This window comes from Harmonia axyridis, chromosome 1 (genome assembly GCF_914767665.1).
Source record: "Harmonia axyridis chromosome 1, icHarAxyr1.1, whole genome shotgun sequence".
NCBI lineage: Eukaryota > Metazoa > Arthropoda > Insecta > Coleoptera > Coccinellidae > Harmonia > Harmonia axyridis.
Genome location: NC_059501.1, coordinates 66847591 through 66864559, shown reverse-complemented (window position 1 = coordinate 66864559; position 16969 = coordinate 66847591). Strand labels below are relative to the sequence as shown.

Genomic DNA, 16969 nt, shown 5'->3' with positions numbered 1-16969 from the left:
TCCTTATAATGGACGTCTATAACCTAGATTCACCTCTCTCAAACGTCGTCTGATGGTTTCGATGGAAACTTGAACCCCATCTGCATTTTGAAGAGTGTTCCGTAGCATTCTACACGTAGATGTAGGGTTTCTTCTCGCTGAAACGGTGATGAAACGATCCTGGGCAGGTGTTGTTTTTCGTCGCTCCCCAAGTCTTTGTCTTTCCAACATGGAGCCTTTCTCCCTGAACCTATTCCAAAGTCGAGATATCACATTTTGGCTGACTTGGAGCCTTTCTGCTACATCAACCTGAGTTAAGCCACCCTGTAGCATTCCGATAGCCCTATTAGCCTCAGCGTTTGTTAATTTACGTCGTGGCATTTTCAGAAAACTCGTTTCAAATCGAAGCCGTTAATAAACTGACTCCATTTCAAAATAGGAACATTCAGAAAAAAAAAGGTGACCAGATTGACGAAATGTCTCATACTGATTTTTATTGGATCGATTCAAGTTGTTATTGAGTTTTAAATGATTTTACTGTGATTTTCTCGAAGATTACATACTTTTCAAAACAATTGAATACGATATCCCTAACTCTTGTGGAGCAGTATACTTGCGCAAGGCGTAACTCACAGATCCAAAAGTATTATCTGCTTTGAGCTTTGAATCTTGCTAAATGTTCCCATAACTGTCGCCAAAGTATACAGAAGTTTCAGTTCATTAAAACTTATCAAAACACACCTACAGTCTACTATGTATCAAGAAAGACGTCCGATCTTGGTATTTTGTCTTCTATCGAAAATGCTATCGCCCAAAAGTTGAATTATTGCGACTTGATAAAAAAATTTGCGAGCACTAAAGCGAGAGGAGTGCATATGTAGGTTATTTTCAATATTTTTATTTCTAATTCAAAATTGTGTGCATATAACATTAAATAAAAAGTTGTTGTTAGTTTTCATCTGTAACCTTTCACATCACATATACTCGCATAAGCTAATTAAACGAACTTTGTCACGATTCAACATAAATGACAGTAGTTATTTGATTATTATTCAATCGTACACAATAGAGTTTTGTATTCAAAGGGACGGCACTTTTAGATCTCGCATCACCTAAAAATTGTTATAGGACCACCACTGATTATAGAGACATCGGTAACTCCTAAAGAGGCGTCAGTAAAACTGCTTACAGACGCTTCAGCGTACTTAGCAACCAGATACCGTAAATATCCAGAAAACTAGATCGCATAAAATTGTATTCAATTTCAGGTACCTCCACGTATGATAATTGAACAACCCGTCTTCGCAGCTTGCCTTACCAAAAACGTCAAGACTCCAGTACTTTTAGTTCTATTTTTTTGGATGTTTGGCTGTTTAGCCTTCAATACAATTTACAAATCCAGCTTATCTAGTCAAATTATACATCCACCAGTTGAGAAATACAGAAATGTTTTCGAACTGGCAGAGCAAGGTTATAATATTGGAATGGAACAAGAAAAAACACCGTTTTTGGGTTTGATATTTGGTAGGAGGAATTATAGGAACATGAAAGAGTAAGTGAGTCACTATGACAACAAAATATAAAACAATCATATTTAGAATGATTTTTTTCAATATAGGGATGGAAATGCTATACAGTTTTTCGAAACTACCCTCAATTTTTATCATTGATGAACTCAATATGCACTCTCAAACCTACTCTGAAAATTTTATGTCTCTTGGTTTTTCTTGTTTTGTTTCAATACCTTGGTGCAAGAATTGAGTTGGATAATAAATATTTTCTCTTGTTTTGTGAGACCATTTTAGTCGAATAATTTCTTAATCACAGGCATACATTAAACAAGAGCCAATTCATAACTATTTATTTCCTCTTAATTTAACCTGTAACTTCCAATTCAGCTGTTTTTTGAGATTGATCTTTTCATCCCTTGGGTTGTCTGTCTGAATGTCCTCTAGTCTAAGGTCGCCAAACCTGCACAATTTGCGCTAGCCTGCTTACATCCTTCTGTTTACGTGGTCATTTCATTCTGGTCGATGCTTTTTCCCAATCTAAGCACGTCCTCGATCGTACTTACCTCTCTTATGTCAGTGCTTCGCTTCATATCTCTCAGATTGTAGTCTGCTATACTTCTGAGGATTTTCATTTCTGTTGTTCTTTGATTATCTGCTCAAGTTTCTATAGCGTATATCAGTACAGATCTTATAAATATCGTATTTTAGGTCTGTTATTCATGTACTTGATATTCTATATCAGTTCTTTCAGTGACCTAGCTCTTCTGATGGCTTTGTATGCTTGGTCTCTCACTTTGTTCGTCCTATTCTGACTGTGGATAAGTTGCACCCCAGGTATCAAAACTCCAAAGCTTAATCTACCGAATTGTATTCAACCACAAGTTTACATAATATGGGTTCTTTATCAATGACGAGTGTTTTGTATAGACGTACAATTTTGCTTCCGCCATTTTTTCCAAAATTCGAGGCTTTATTGTAAGAAACTAGTTATACATCGCTGGCTACTACTTTCTCCCATCTTTCGGGCAGCGTAAGAATTGAAAAAAGTTGAAAAAACTCGTCATCTTTTGAAGCCATCCACGAATCGATCCAATTTTTTACTTCTTCATAAGACCGGAAGTTCTGATCAGACAAGCCGTGTACCATTGATCGAAACAAATGATAGTTCGAGGGAGGAATACGGCGGGTATGGTAGGACTTCTCATTTCAAATTTTCCAAGAATGTCCACTTCCGCAACATGGGGTCGAGCATTGTCACGCTTTAAAATCAGGATCTTCGATAAAGTTTTCTTCAGAGTAAAGTTTCTGGTAACTAATTCTGGTATTCATCTTGGGTTTACGCGTATTCACTTATGTCTAACAACAACATCAATTTAATTTTTTTTTCAGGAAATTCTTCAACATAAGCATTTTATGTTCAGCAATTCCTAGGGTATTCAATGAAAAAACAGCAATTGCAGGTGAACAATCTTTTTTACAACATCATTGTCAAACCAATTACAAACAAAATTATGGTTTCGAAGTAAATTATACACCGGAACCCTTGTCTATTGTAACGCACGGTTGGTTGTTCCGAAAAGGTGCTCCATTTGTGGAATCGTTCAACGAGAATATCATGAGAATTCAAGCATGTAAGTTTATTAATTTTTTCGAATAATTAACAGTTTCTATGCTCTGTTCCTGATATTTATGCGCAGCCTCCATATTTTCATTCATTTCTCTTTATACAGGATGACATATAAATTCATTTTGAGCGGATGCCTTACCCAAAAATAAGAATAATTTGTCTCATAATTTCTCCTCGAATTTTTTTTCCCTATCAAGATAGACTCCTTCAAAGCTTATAGAACACTTCGATAATTTTGATTTGTTTTTGCATTAACTCATGATAGTGGAGTGACTCTTTGCTTGCTACAGAGATGGCGTCATGGGTTACGCATTTATCGGAAGGACGGTACAGCATGGGAGTTAAAGACACTATTATGGCGATGGAAGGTGTACATGCAGTGTTCCCAACTGCAGGGAATTTTCCCTTTTTGGGAAATTTTATCATCCAAAAGGGAATTTGTTTTTTTGTAATCACTGAATTGAATGATGAAATTTCATCATATTTATTAAAATCCTGGTATAGGCACTAATTAGATATATGATACTTTTTTAGATTTTGTTTAACATTTACTTGTCAACCATAGAACACTAATTGTCAATTACGTGGCTGTTTTTTTCTTTGTTCACTTAGTCTAAAGAACTTCTGTAATGGTGATTTCTCAACTTCAACCTCATATTTGTAGGATCCAGTTATTGTTCCCTGTAAATAATTGAGATGGTCAACCGGATGCTTGGAGACCTATTAATTTCTTCAAGTGTCGAGGGCATGACAGTTTCAATGAATTTTCTGGGAACGAATTGTTATTGTACATATAATGTAAAAAGGATGTTTTATTCTTCGGGGTGTCAAAGATATTTCATGGAGTTGTAAATCTTGAAGAGATTTACTGGGGGTTGGGAAAGTTCGAGAACAACACGGTCGTACCAGATGTGTCACATCTGTGTATCAGGTTCTAGTCCTTCGAGAATACTCGATTTCCAGGAATCCGCGAAGATCTTTGTGGGCGGTACGGCAAAATTCTTATTGGACTAGGGGATGGTACTTTCCCTAAGGGTGTGGTCAAGCCGAAAGAAGGGAGGTCGATATTCGAGACAGGGTAAGTTCCAATCGGCAGAGACACAGTTCAACTTAAGCCGAAGACGAGTCAAGTTCGGTCGGTCAACTTAAGACGTGAGACGAAAAGACGGTTCGCGGACTAAATTAAGACGAGTTAGAGACGAGACGACCGAAAACTTGAAATACGACGAAGACGTGATAAACGAAGACGTTTCGAGTAATCAACAAACGAGTTAAAGACGAAATTCAATTCCGTAGTGAGAAACTTGTAATTAAGACGTAATTAGGATCTTCTCAATACTGAGTTTGTACTGTATAAGTGTGGCTTTGTGAATAGATGTAAATAATTGAAAAGAGTTGAATTATTACAAATCCAACAAAGTCACGGAGAAAAAGACTAAAGGCCAGGTAATCGAATCATACCTCTAGACGATCGATTAACCAAGCCTACATATTTACAACTATTTTTTTTTTTTTTAATTTCAACAATTTTATTTATAATAGCTCGTTTTTTTGTATTGTCATATTGAAAACAATGTATTCGTTGTTTTTGTGTATATCTGGTAAATGAGTAATTCGAAAATTTTTGGCAATATAATAAATATGGCAATGGCACAAATGAAAACCTCGTTGAAACACTTATAATCAAATTTTTCTAACCCTTCGCCATACTTGAGAGGTATTGAAGGCTTTTAATTCATTGAATGAGGTAGCATTGGGACGAAATTTGGCAGAAATGAAAACCTCGTTGAAACTCTCATAATCAAATTTTTTTAACCCTTTGCCGTCCTTAATTAGATTTATTAGATTAGATATAAAGGTCTTTCAATTTATTGAATGAGGTTTTGAGTTGAAATGAATTTATTGATTATTATTTTTTAAACTTTCTTTGCAGCTGGTTTGATGGAAAAATGGTTGAGGGACATCCTATGGAAAAGAAAACAATTCTTCAGGTCAAATGAAAAGAACATTGAACGTGTGAAACTCACTGAGTTCACCTCTCACTTCACTCTATATACTATCGGAATCAGCATATCTATCTTAGCATTTTTGTACGAGCATATTAAATATAACATCAAAAAGAGAAATAAATGTAAATCAAGTAAAATTTAAAATACTCACATAGAATAAAATGAAAACTTGCAGTTATGTTATTACTCGTGATATTTGAAATCACAGTTTCAAATATTCAGTAGTTACATACCGATCCGAAAATCGATTGGAGTTTTGCAACATCTGAGCGTTGCATGATTACATTTATTTTGGATTTTCTTATATAAGTTTATCTCGTTCTAAAAGGGTATACTTACAAAGCTGAAGACAAGAATGATTTGTTTGTTGATCTTTCTGAAGCATTTGATAGTGTTGACCATAGGCTACTTTTAAGTTAACTAGAGATGAAGGGAATTAGATAGATACTTATCTATCTATTAGAGATAAGTAATTTAGAATTACTTGATTACACATGTTCATTTACAATTTATTTTTATTTTTTTCTTATTACAATAAATTTGAGAATATATATTATTTTTCAAAAGTTTTTCCAATCTTCTTCAAAAATGAATATTTTCCTTTGAAATTTCGTGGTGACCCCTAGACCATTTTTATGTAGATATTTTTCATGTTGAATTCTTCCATAAATTTTGTAATGTTATATTTTCAGTATTATTTGTATTTTATATTCCTTAAATCATTATATTTTCATGCTTATTACTACTATACATAAGTAAAAATGGATTATTTTTAACTCACTTCATCTTGGCATTCGAAAAAATTGTGAAATAGCTGAAAAACCCGTGACTCTGATCTGTCTCGAATCGCCACTGGTTGTTTGTTGATTTCAGAAAGAGAAATACCGCCTAATCCGCTATCTTCATCTAGCTAGAAGATCCAACATAATTTGGTTCATGAAATTAATTATTCCGGTGATAATTATTCGTGAAGTTTGATTAAGCAGGAAATACAGGCCATCCTCAAGCAAATGAAAAAGTAGCAAGGCAGCAGAAGTGATCCTGCTTTTCAAAAAAGGAAATACAGAAAACTATCGGCCAATTAGCGTCTTATGCCTTATCCATAAACTCCTCACCAAGATAATAACCAATAGACTAACCGATAAAATGAACAGTGCCGTATCTAGGGCGTGGCAAAGGTGGGACTTGCCACGAGCGCAAGGTTCGTAGGGGCGCCCAAAAATATCAAAAGAAAAAATACTGGAGCACCAGGCGATACAAAAAACGAAATCAACTAGTAAGTGTATACCGATGACGAATGCAAAAATCACAGATGGCAGATATGAAAGCGACGCCGACAAAGCGGATAGATAATGGAAAATAATAAACCTCGGACATAGACGTGCTCGTAGTGCAATAAATGTACTAATTCTGAAATCTTATATTTTGGAAACCTTGTTGGTATTTCTTGACAAACGGTAACATTAATTTTTGTGTGCGGCTTCTTTTTCTCTGTTTCAATTTTATAACGATCGGTTTTTTGTTCTTCAAGAATTATCTCTTTATATGTATATGAAATATGTATTTCAATGATTTCAATAAAATAAGTAAATATATACAGTTTTTATTTCTTTAATTTTTTTTTTGAAAACAAAAGACCTTTAAAGAAATTGTTGGTGGGGTTCATTTATGATTCCAAGCGGTAGAAAAAGCCACCCCTCGCACTTGTTTCGCAATAACTTTTCCTTTATTCATATTTAACAATAAGAAAAATAATTTCGGATAGACTGATCCCTTCTCAAAGAATAATGTCTCTTGTAATATTTTGCTAAAATTCACGGTTTTTGAGAAAAAAAACTCAACTGGTAATACGCCTGAATTATTGAGGTTGGAATTATTTTCGACCTCAAATTTATCTAATAGGCGAAAGTCAAAATAATATCTATATTGACAACTGGTACGAATATAAAATAAATGTAAAAAAAAACCATGAACTTTTCATAAATTAAGAAGGACTTCTCGCCATCTGGAGGCTCAAAAAAAAGGCCCACCCAATTTTTTAACAAGCAATCGCTCCCTGAATTTTTTCCAAACTATTCATATACCCCCGTATAATATTGTGTATTATTTTAAAACTTTAACGAAAATATATGACTCAAAATATGAACAGAATAACTAATATAAGAAAATATAATGGATGAAAAGAAATCTTCGAAAATGGGGGGCGCTGTCTGATATATTGCCACAGGCAATATATATATATATATATATATATATATATATATATATATATATATATATATATATATATATATATATAGGCAATAGTACCTAGATACGGCTCTGAAAATGAACGCATACCAGCCGGTAGAATAAAAAAGGTTCCAGCACTATAGAATAGCTACAAGTAATTAGAATATTGATAAAAAAGACAAGGGAATATAACATAACAAAGCGTTCGATTCTATTGATCCCTCTTCCTACAAGTTATGGACGACGGTAGAATAGATGCATGGTAAACAAACTTCTTGAAAGCCAAGTATAAAGACGCCACCTTTCCCGTTACGATAAACGAAGATTTAAAAACAGAAAAGATCAAAGTGAATAGGGTAGTATGTCAGGGCGAATATCTCCAAAATGTTTCAGTCTAGCTTCAGAGAACATTTTCAAAAGGCATAAATATCGACGGATCCTATCTGAATAACCTTCGATAATGAGTAGTCGTATACAAGATTTGAGCAACGTAATAAAACAATTAAATGATTCTTCGAAAAAGATCGGTTTGAAAAAACCGCAAAGACCAAAATAATGAGTAACGTCGAAGAATCGATACATATAGATGATACAAAACTGGAAAACGTGGAGAAATGAACTATATATTTAGAAATAACAGCACAACCACACACGAAAATTTTTCGGCAAATTAAATTCAATCATTAGAACTCCCTCCTCTACTTTTCTCATCAGAGCAGATGTGAACACGTCTCTTTCCTGATGTGAACTCTAATAAATAATGAAATAATTTCTCTATCATAAAAACTAAGCAAGCAAATACCCAATAAATTATTATACTGGAGAAAAAAGATTCTAAATCTGAAAATCCCAATATGCCAAGTAACTTTTTTGGCGTGATGAAAGACACTTTGGTGCTGTTGTAAAACAAGGACAACATCCATTTATCCACAAGACCTGAAGCTAAAGCTCTTCCTATTATTTTATCTATCTTCTTCTTGAAAGGAATGGTTTTGCGCATAACCATAACCACGGGATAAGAAATAAACTTACGTCTTAAGCAATAAAATGGTCGACCTCTTCCTCGATGATTTTGAAGGATGTAATTCATATAATTTTTTCCATGACAGACAACTCCTCTTTTACTTTCATACGAATAATTCAAACATTTTATAGCATTCTCACAGTTAATCCAAAGTTTCGATATTTTTTTTGTGATTTCATCCTTTGGACCCTCAATAAAGCGGCGGTTTTCTGGATGGGAGTAGATATTCATGTTTTTGTCGAGGATATCGTCCCCTGATTTTATTACTTGATTGAGATTTCTGTTAGATAAATTACTTGTCAATAAAGACTGGTAAAAAGCCATATAAAAGAGCTCAAATATAATTATCATTAAAAAAAGAATTCGCACTCTTTTAGTCCTTGGGAAACTACTAACAGAATTTCCAAACATGGCTGCGAAATTATTCAGGAAGATTGTAGGCCACCTTTTATAAATCTGTAATTCGTTTTTATCGAATTTTGTTGTGAACCAAATCAAAAATGTTATCAATACAAGAATGCATAAAATTATAACATCTACTTCAAAGATAAAGTTGAAGACGAAACTATCATCAAAAGGTGCACAGCATATCAGTGCCTCATCAATGTAAGATGAGCTTATTGCGAAAAGAAGATACCTAGACATAGTCGCTGTTAGTGAACCTATTACTATATCAATATGTCCAGTTGTGAGCTCCTGCATAGATTTAGTTGTACTACCGTTGAAGAAGGATCTACCCCAATCTTCTTTATACGATGGGAAATATTCAACATTTATTCCCAACTTCTCTGATAACAAATTCATCAGTTCCACTTCTACACCACCCATTAGATGTTTTTCAACTGGTTCAATGTTGGAGGTTGAAAGAGTTTCACCTTTGTAGAGAATAAAAGGAGGCCATACAATGGCCTTAACTTTCAATGAACAAACAGAAGTACCTTTGAACCGTTCTTGAAGACCTGATATGTTACCAAATCGACAACTGAAAAAATGTGGGTACTTGGTGTTGCTACATTTCTCGTTGACTTCTGATGCCCATTGGTATACCCGAAGATCGGGTGCATTTTTTACGCTAGGTAGCATGGTTATAACATTACTAAGTACGTTCTTGTGTATGAGACTGATCAAATGGAAGAATTGATCAGACAGATTGGCAGGAATGATTGATGAGAAGAGGAAGATCTTCTGATTTGGATTCCAGCAGTTTTTTCGCTTGATAATCTGGAATACTGATACAGCATCCTCGTAACTTCCAACTTCCAGGAGATAACACTTGTCGTAACAACGTAAGATCTCAGACACGAAATGTGGATCAGCAGAGTAAAAGGTCCGATTGAAGTTTTTCTTCAAAGCTGAAAGAAAAATTCTCGGATAAAGTCTGGAATAACACTGCAAATATTAAATGAGAAATTCAAAGCTGAAAGAAAGATTCTTGAATGAAGTCTGAAACAACACTGCAAATATTAGATGACATCTAACCAACTCGTAGAATATTTCTTCAACTAACCAAAAAATAAATTTACATATGAATACAGGTTTTTTATAAACGATCGTAACGTCGTAGTGACTTTCGAAATGTTCTTTATTGCTTTCTCACCGTAATTAGTTATAAATTGTGTATTTTAATTTCAGTCAAATTTTGCATTTATTCTGAAACTATACTATTTTTTCTTTACTAGTAAACTTTAGTAGTCGAAATAGAATTGAATACACGTAAATATTCCTTGGGAATAATTCATAAGGAGTTTCCGAGTAGGTTTAACAAACTGATTGGGTAGATAGTAAGTACTAATGAACTTTTAGAATCAATGTCTGCAATTAGTAGGTACTCAACACCATTTTCACAGTCCGGTGGCATCCATCTGCAGAAGCGAATGATTTCCCCTCAGTTGATGTATTTTTTCTTCTATTGGTCAGTTAAGTTATGAACAAAAATAGGTTGAAACATGAATTAAAAAAATTTTGTACAAAAAAGCCTTCTACACTATGAGTGAGTTTTGGATTAGCCATTTTGAATAGTTTGTCATGTATGTAATATTTGTCTTATACTCGATTATTGACTATCAATGTTTTAAGATTCAGCCTCTTTTGAACGTTAATTTATTGATTTCATTTAATTTATTTCAATGTTAATTTATTATAAATTTTGACTTTATTTATATTTACTTTTAATTATTATAGATTTGATGAAACTTATTTTAATTGCTTTGAACTAGAATTTACTGATGTATTGACGCCCTATGGATATGTTGATGGATTAAAATTATTCACTTGTATTTATTGTGAATAAATAAATAAATAAGGAAACAATTTGTTAAGTAGAAACTGATTTTTTTTTAGCTTTGTTAGTTAAATCACCTCAGCTGACGACGGCTAGAGGCATTGTTATACATTTGTAAATGTATTCAATAAATTTTTCTTTATTGGGCGTGTCAGGTTTCTAATGATAGTGTTTATTCCATATAAAGATATTAAATTAGACGTTTCGGAGAGAATCTCCTCCTTCAGTAGTTTCATATATGTATTTGTATCTGTTTACAACTCTAATTGAGCATTTGCCTGTTGAATGTAAAAAGATGAATAAATAACAGAAATTACACTCTTGGTTTACTCACCTTTGCCTATATCCAGCCCTTCATACGTTCCCCTGTTTCTCAAATAAATGATGTCTTTATTGTTATCAAAAAAGTAACTTCCTATTGTAAGGATGCATTCTCTTAAGGATAAGTCTAAGGAAGAGGTGCCCTTTATCCTTGAAAATAATACGGACCCGTTCAATTCTGACATGGCACCAATGATCATAAGGAACACTAATTCAATTTTCATTTTATGAAACATTTTAAGACTAGGTACTCGTATGAGAATAGTGGGAAACCTATTCCTATTTTCCCATTTTTTCTTCATGAAGTGTAAACTGCATAATGATAAGTATTCAGTAGGAATAATTAATGAAATTTATCCTTTCGCGTGTCGATTGCTATATTCAGGGGTGACTCGTTCGAAGGGTCGTTTTACCGATCCTCATTTTCGATGATAATCAAATATTTTTACAAAGTATATATAGGTTCTAAAAGGTGTGCCATTTTTCTGTACTGTACTTTTAAAAAAATCAAAGCTCTGTAACCTACCTATTCATCAGATTTTGTTGGAGTATTAAATTGATATGTTTTGTTATTTATTATTATTATTATCAACCATAGATAGGAGCTGAGGCTAGGCCTATAGGCAGATCTAAATATACAAAATCACATCAAATAATCAGTTGAGAGTACACTTCACAGTAAGAGAAAGAGTAAAAAAAAAACACAAATATTTGAATATCAGAAATCATCACACATATATCCCAGAACCATTTTCCGAATGAAGTTGTCGTACAAATTCTTGAAGACGTTACAGAAATTTGGCATATAAATGGTGTTTTTTTTAGAGCTATAGAACTTTAAATTGCAATAAAACAACGATGGATTATTCGATTGACATGAATTTTATTTATCCGCAAGATAATCTTGTGGCATTACATTTTAAATAGGATTTCTGGTATATGACCGCCACGGCTGGCTCGGATGTTGTCCAATCTGGACGTCCAATTTTCGATGACTTTTTCCAACATTTGTGGCCGTATATCGGCAATAACACGGCGAATGTTGTCTTCCAAATGGTCAAGGGTTTGTGGCTTATCCGCATAGACCAATGACTTCACATAGCCCCACAGAAAGTAGTTTTGCGGTGTTAAATCACAAGATCTTGGAGGCCAATTCACAGGTCCAAAACGTGAAATTAGGCGGTCACCAAACGTGTCTTTCAATAAATCGATTGTGGCACGAGCTGTGTGACATTTTGCGCCGTCTTGTTGGAACCACAGCTCCTGGACATCATGGTTGTTCAATTCAGGAATGAAAAAGTTAGTAATCATGGCTCTATACCGATCACCATTGACTGTAACGTTCTGGCCATCATCGTTTTTGAAGAAGTACGGACCAATGATTCCACCAGCTCATGAAGCGCACCAAACAGTCAGTTTTTTTGGATGTAACGGTGTTTCGACATACACTTGAGGATTAGCTTCACTCCAAATGCGGCAGTTTTGTTTGTTGACTTAGCCATTCAACCAGAAGTGCGCTTCATCGCTAAACAAAATTCGCTTATGAAAATCGGGAACAACGGCAATCGCACAGAACCATTATTTTCGAAATAAAATTGCACTATTTGCAAGCGTTGTTCAGGCGTGAGTCTATTCATGATGAATTGCCAAACTAAACTGAGAATAAATTACTTGACAGCTGTTAAATCGGTCTTCATCTTGAACAGTAATGCCAACTTAAAGTTATATACCTCGAAAAAAAAACCCCTTTATATTCCAATTTTGAGTTTTCATCATGTGATATACTAATTTTAAATGCAAATCTACAGAGTGATATTTTTTCTGGAAGAGTACCCGATTTTTTCCACCAGAATTTTTTCGGTGAATCACTGGTAGTTCAGAAAAATGTAAAAAGAAACAATCCTGTCAAACAATTCTTCAGTTATCCTCAGGAAAATTAATTATGAGTTTTGGTAGGTACTTATTTACCCAATCTGTAGAGAAGATCAATAAAGATTCGATAAACTGTTATATACATAACAAAATAGTAGGACTACAAGAAACACTCTGTATCTCGAAAAAAAAAGCATTTGCGGGCCCATGTATAGGACAATCTATTCTTACAATTATTCAAGGAATTTCTCATTTTTCTTCGTACATCCAATTTAGGAACAATCGAATGGTATGAACAAACGAATTAAAAAAAATGCTATCTTTTCGAGTAATTTTTGGTTCAGTCTTCGTTATCAAACCTTCCTTTCTCATATTAAAGCTATGAGTAAACGTTGTTAAGTTGAGTTTTTCGATTGGCCCCCCAAGAAAAAAAAAGATCTACGTCCTTGATTATTACCCAAAATGAATCAAACTATGTTTTCCTACAGTTATCTAACAAAATGAGCATATTAGAATATTTCAGAAAAAAGTACTAATTATACCAATGTACAGGTGGGCCAAATTGGATAGTTATGAATGAATATTTGCCTATTTCTATGCTAGATAGGCGAAAACTGATGTCGGTCTCTGAGGACCAAGGTGTTTTTCGAAATTGTTATTAAATAATAACAATATTAAATATTTTATTTTGAAGGTTATTATTGGAACTCAAATATCTCTTCTTTTCCTCCCAAGTATTCGAATCTCTTCAGTAAATAGGGTATATTTTTAATTTCAATACTTCAGTCGAATTGTATCACAATCCTGAATATCCGCCACCACTGATGAAAATTCAATAAACGCTTCGATTCATCGTCGGATAAGAAAATTCGAAGAAGGGTGAATTAAAGGGTGTGAAATATTACCCTTACTATCTACGATCTAGTAATTATTCAGTCATAGAAAAATTTCACACTGCAATTCCACGGTTCCTCCAGTAGGTATTTAAGTTTAATATACCCCGGATAAACATCTCTAAACATTGAAAAAAAGGTATAAAGTTCAAGTAATTGAAACTGGATGTTTTCATTTATTTTTCATAATTGGATACAAGGTGTCTCGAGAGAAATGCGACAAAAAATTCAATTTCTTCTTTTCAATTTGATTCATCCTATCTTTTACACATAAATATATCAAATATAAAGGAGCATCAATACGCAGTCTAAGCAAGAATGCTTGTATACTGCCATATCCTGCCTTAATTACAAATGAATTATTAATTCTCTCAAATTAAATGAAATCACTCTTGCAAAAAACGAAAAAAGAACCAAAAAACTCAAACAAAAAAAAAAGAACTATATTGAGAAAACCTTCTTTATATATCGTCAAAATAATCTACTATATACACTTTGAGTCGTCTTTTATGCATTTTACTCCTCAAGTAAATCCAACCCTCATATCAATCGGAAGTAGATTATACAATTTCGGGCCATAAATATGACTGACTATGTTGTAAACTTGTCTTACAGAAAAACGATACTATCAAATTTAATGTTCATTTCTGTGACTTGTCTACTTAACTAATACTGCTGTATCTTTGTCTTATTTTTTCAGTTGGTTCATTACTATTGCAAACATATAAAATTGCCTCATGTTGAGTTGTTGACTCTCCACAAACTGTTTGTTAGAATAATACATTTTCCCTACTTTCAAAATAATTTTTAATATTGATGAACCCCAAGATATTTTACTGATTCAGCCCTTTCTACTGTTGGACATGTACAATTTGGTTGTCCACATCCTCTTCTGTGTATTGCTAATCTCTGGAATCTCGGCTGTCCACTAGCTGTGAGAAAGAAAGTAATAAACTTTTTCTTTTTTGGCTTCACAGTTAACAAACTGGTGGACAGTAAGTTATTCAATATTTTCATTCTCCCCTCAGCCAACTAATAGGTCTCATCCCATGTTTTCCCTGCAAGGGTCACTACGGAATTATCCGCATAAGCTATTTTATCCAGGCACATAGATCTAATCAGCCAATCAACAAACACAAAAAATAACACTGGATCCAGTACAGTATCCTGTGGTATACCAGATTTCACCTTCAACAGCTGACTCAAGACACCACCCAGACTGACACGCTGAACACGATCACTCAAATAGTTCCGAAACAACTCAAGTGCCAATCCTCTAACACCTACCACCTCCAACCTTTAAAGAAGAAGACCATTTCGAAGGTTAAATCCAAAAACATAGCCAATACTTTGTTATTTTCGTTCAAAGATAAAGCAATTTTCTTCCTGAGCTCCTGAATAGTATCGGATGTTGACATGCCCTCCCTGTTTTAGTTTCACTTTATATATTTATTGAAACACTTCTTGTTTTAACTATTTATTTTATTATTATACAAGTCTGTAGTTGTTGTAGTGTGCACACGTGCTAGTTGGGAGAGGACCTAACCTCTCTCATCTCGAGGTTGTTCGATATTCTGTGGTCATAGAATATTGCCACAGAATATCTTTATCTTTTTACAAAATACAACATTTACAATATACAACACGCTTTCACTTTTTTTTATCTCAAATATGAATTTATCTTAACACTCAACCTAAATTTATTTGTGAAACTTAATTTAACTTGAATATATAAAACCTTAATACATAACACGCTTTTACTTTTTTTTAGTTAGTTAGGTGAAAAATAAAATATAATATAGTCTTAACTGAGTACTCGTGATCAAAATCATTTTCTAATCAGAAGCAAATGGACTGGATTTTCCACTACAAGTGGCTGAAAGAGGACTGGCACGAATGGAAATTCCAGTCATTGGCCGAAACTTCTTTTGAGCTTCGTTCTTCTCATCATCTCAGCCTTTTACTTGCGCCAGCAGGGCCCCCGCAACCGCGCGTTCAACGCGTGCACCGCACGCGGGCGCCACTCTGAAGGGGCGCCAAAATCTCTTATAGACCACATGAAAAACTGAAAAACCAATGGTTTTTGAAAAAGTTTTTTTTTTATTTTTTCAACAATTTTCACCGTGCAAAGACATCTTTTACACATCCAAACAAGTTCCCGAACCCGAAGGTCGCAATCCCCATAAAATAACCTCGGCCACAGATTGCAATTATACGATTCTTTTCGAGTAAACAAATCATAAAAAATCATCCCTTTGTCGGTACGGGATTTTTTTATGGACCACCTGCACCGGACGGCGGACACCATTTCTTCGATCTTCACTAAAACGCATATGGTACACATAAACAATCATAAATACCGAAGCAATAGCGTTTAGCCAGGGGAATTACTGAAACTTTCGCCACCATCTGTAGGAAAAATACTACAGGTTACAGAGAATTTCTGAAGCTACCAAAATCTGCTTGCTATGCTATAACATCCAATAACTATCCAAAGAATAGTTATTTTGTTTCGAAACGTTTAGGGGTTGAGCTTGAGGTCAAGACGCAAAAAATTAAAATACTCAGATAATTAAAAAGATTTGTATTTTGTGTAATTGTGGTTTGTTTTACTGTTTCTTGTTGTGATTCAATTAAATTTCATGAAATGGTAAGTACCTATCCACATACAGTATTAGCATTTTTATTAGTCTATAAAATTCGATATTTTTTTTTCTGTTTAAAATGGTGCACATCCTAAATTAGCCCATACCTATATACTATAATATTATTTTTATTTGCTTCAAATAGGGAAGTATTTGCCAAAAATTAATTATTATAACAGGAACAGGGTATGTGCTTCAGATCGGTCTTAACTTATTATTATTAATATTAACTCCGTTTAGGTTTAAAGGCTCGGATTTAAGGTTTAAATTCATAAAAATGAAAACATACGGGTTATTCTCAAAGAGATGGCGCAAAGTAAATCATGGGTGAATGTCCTTACCAATTTTGGATCAAGGTTTTCTTAAATTCTAGGAGCCATACAAGAGAAAACGACCTTCTGGTGCAAAATTTCGACAGCAAAAAAAAGCTAGACTTCAACAAAGGGAGAAGATGGCTGGGATTATGTTCTAATACTGAAACGATAGAGGGAGAAGAAATTACAGTTTCTAAAGTGGCGCCATCGCCATCTTCTGCAATATGTGAACCATCGACATTAACAAGTATTGAAAATCTA

At 33.9% G+C, this 16969-nt stretch overlaps 2 protein-coding genes across 2 annotated transcripts; one reads left to right on the top strand and one right to left on the bottom strand.

The window, feature by feature from the left end:
- Positions 1 to 1243: 1243 nt before the first annotated feature.
- On the top strand, positions 1244 to 5304 carry LOC123688677. Its single transcript, XM_045627301.1, has 3 exons — positions 1244 to 1531; positions 2880 to 3121; positions 5051 to 5304. The coding sequence occupies exons 1-3, from the start codon at positions 1260 to 1262 to the stop codon at positions 5266 to 5268; spliced, it is 732 nt and encodes a 243-aa protein (XP_045483257.1). The 5' UTR covers positions 1244 to 1259; the 3' UTR covers positions 5269 to 5304.
- Positions 5305 to 7457: 2153 nt separating this feature from the next.
- On the bottom strand, positions 7458 to 9873 carry LOC123686710. Its single transcript, XM_045626951.1, has one exon. It carries the CDS (start codon positions 9463 to 9465, stop codon positions 8035 to 8037), a length of 1431 nt encoding a protein of 476 aa, XP_045482907.1. The 5' UTR covers positions 9466 to 9873; the 3' UTR covers positions 7458 to 8034.
- Positions 9874 to 16969: the final 7096 nt, after the last annotated feature.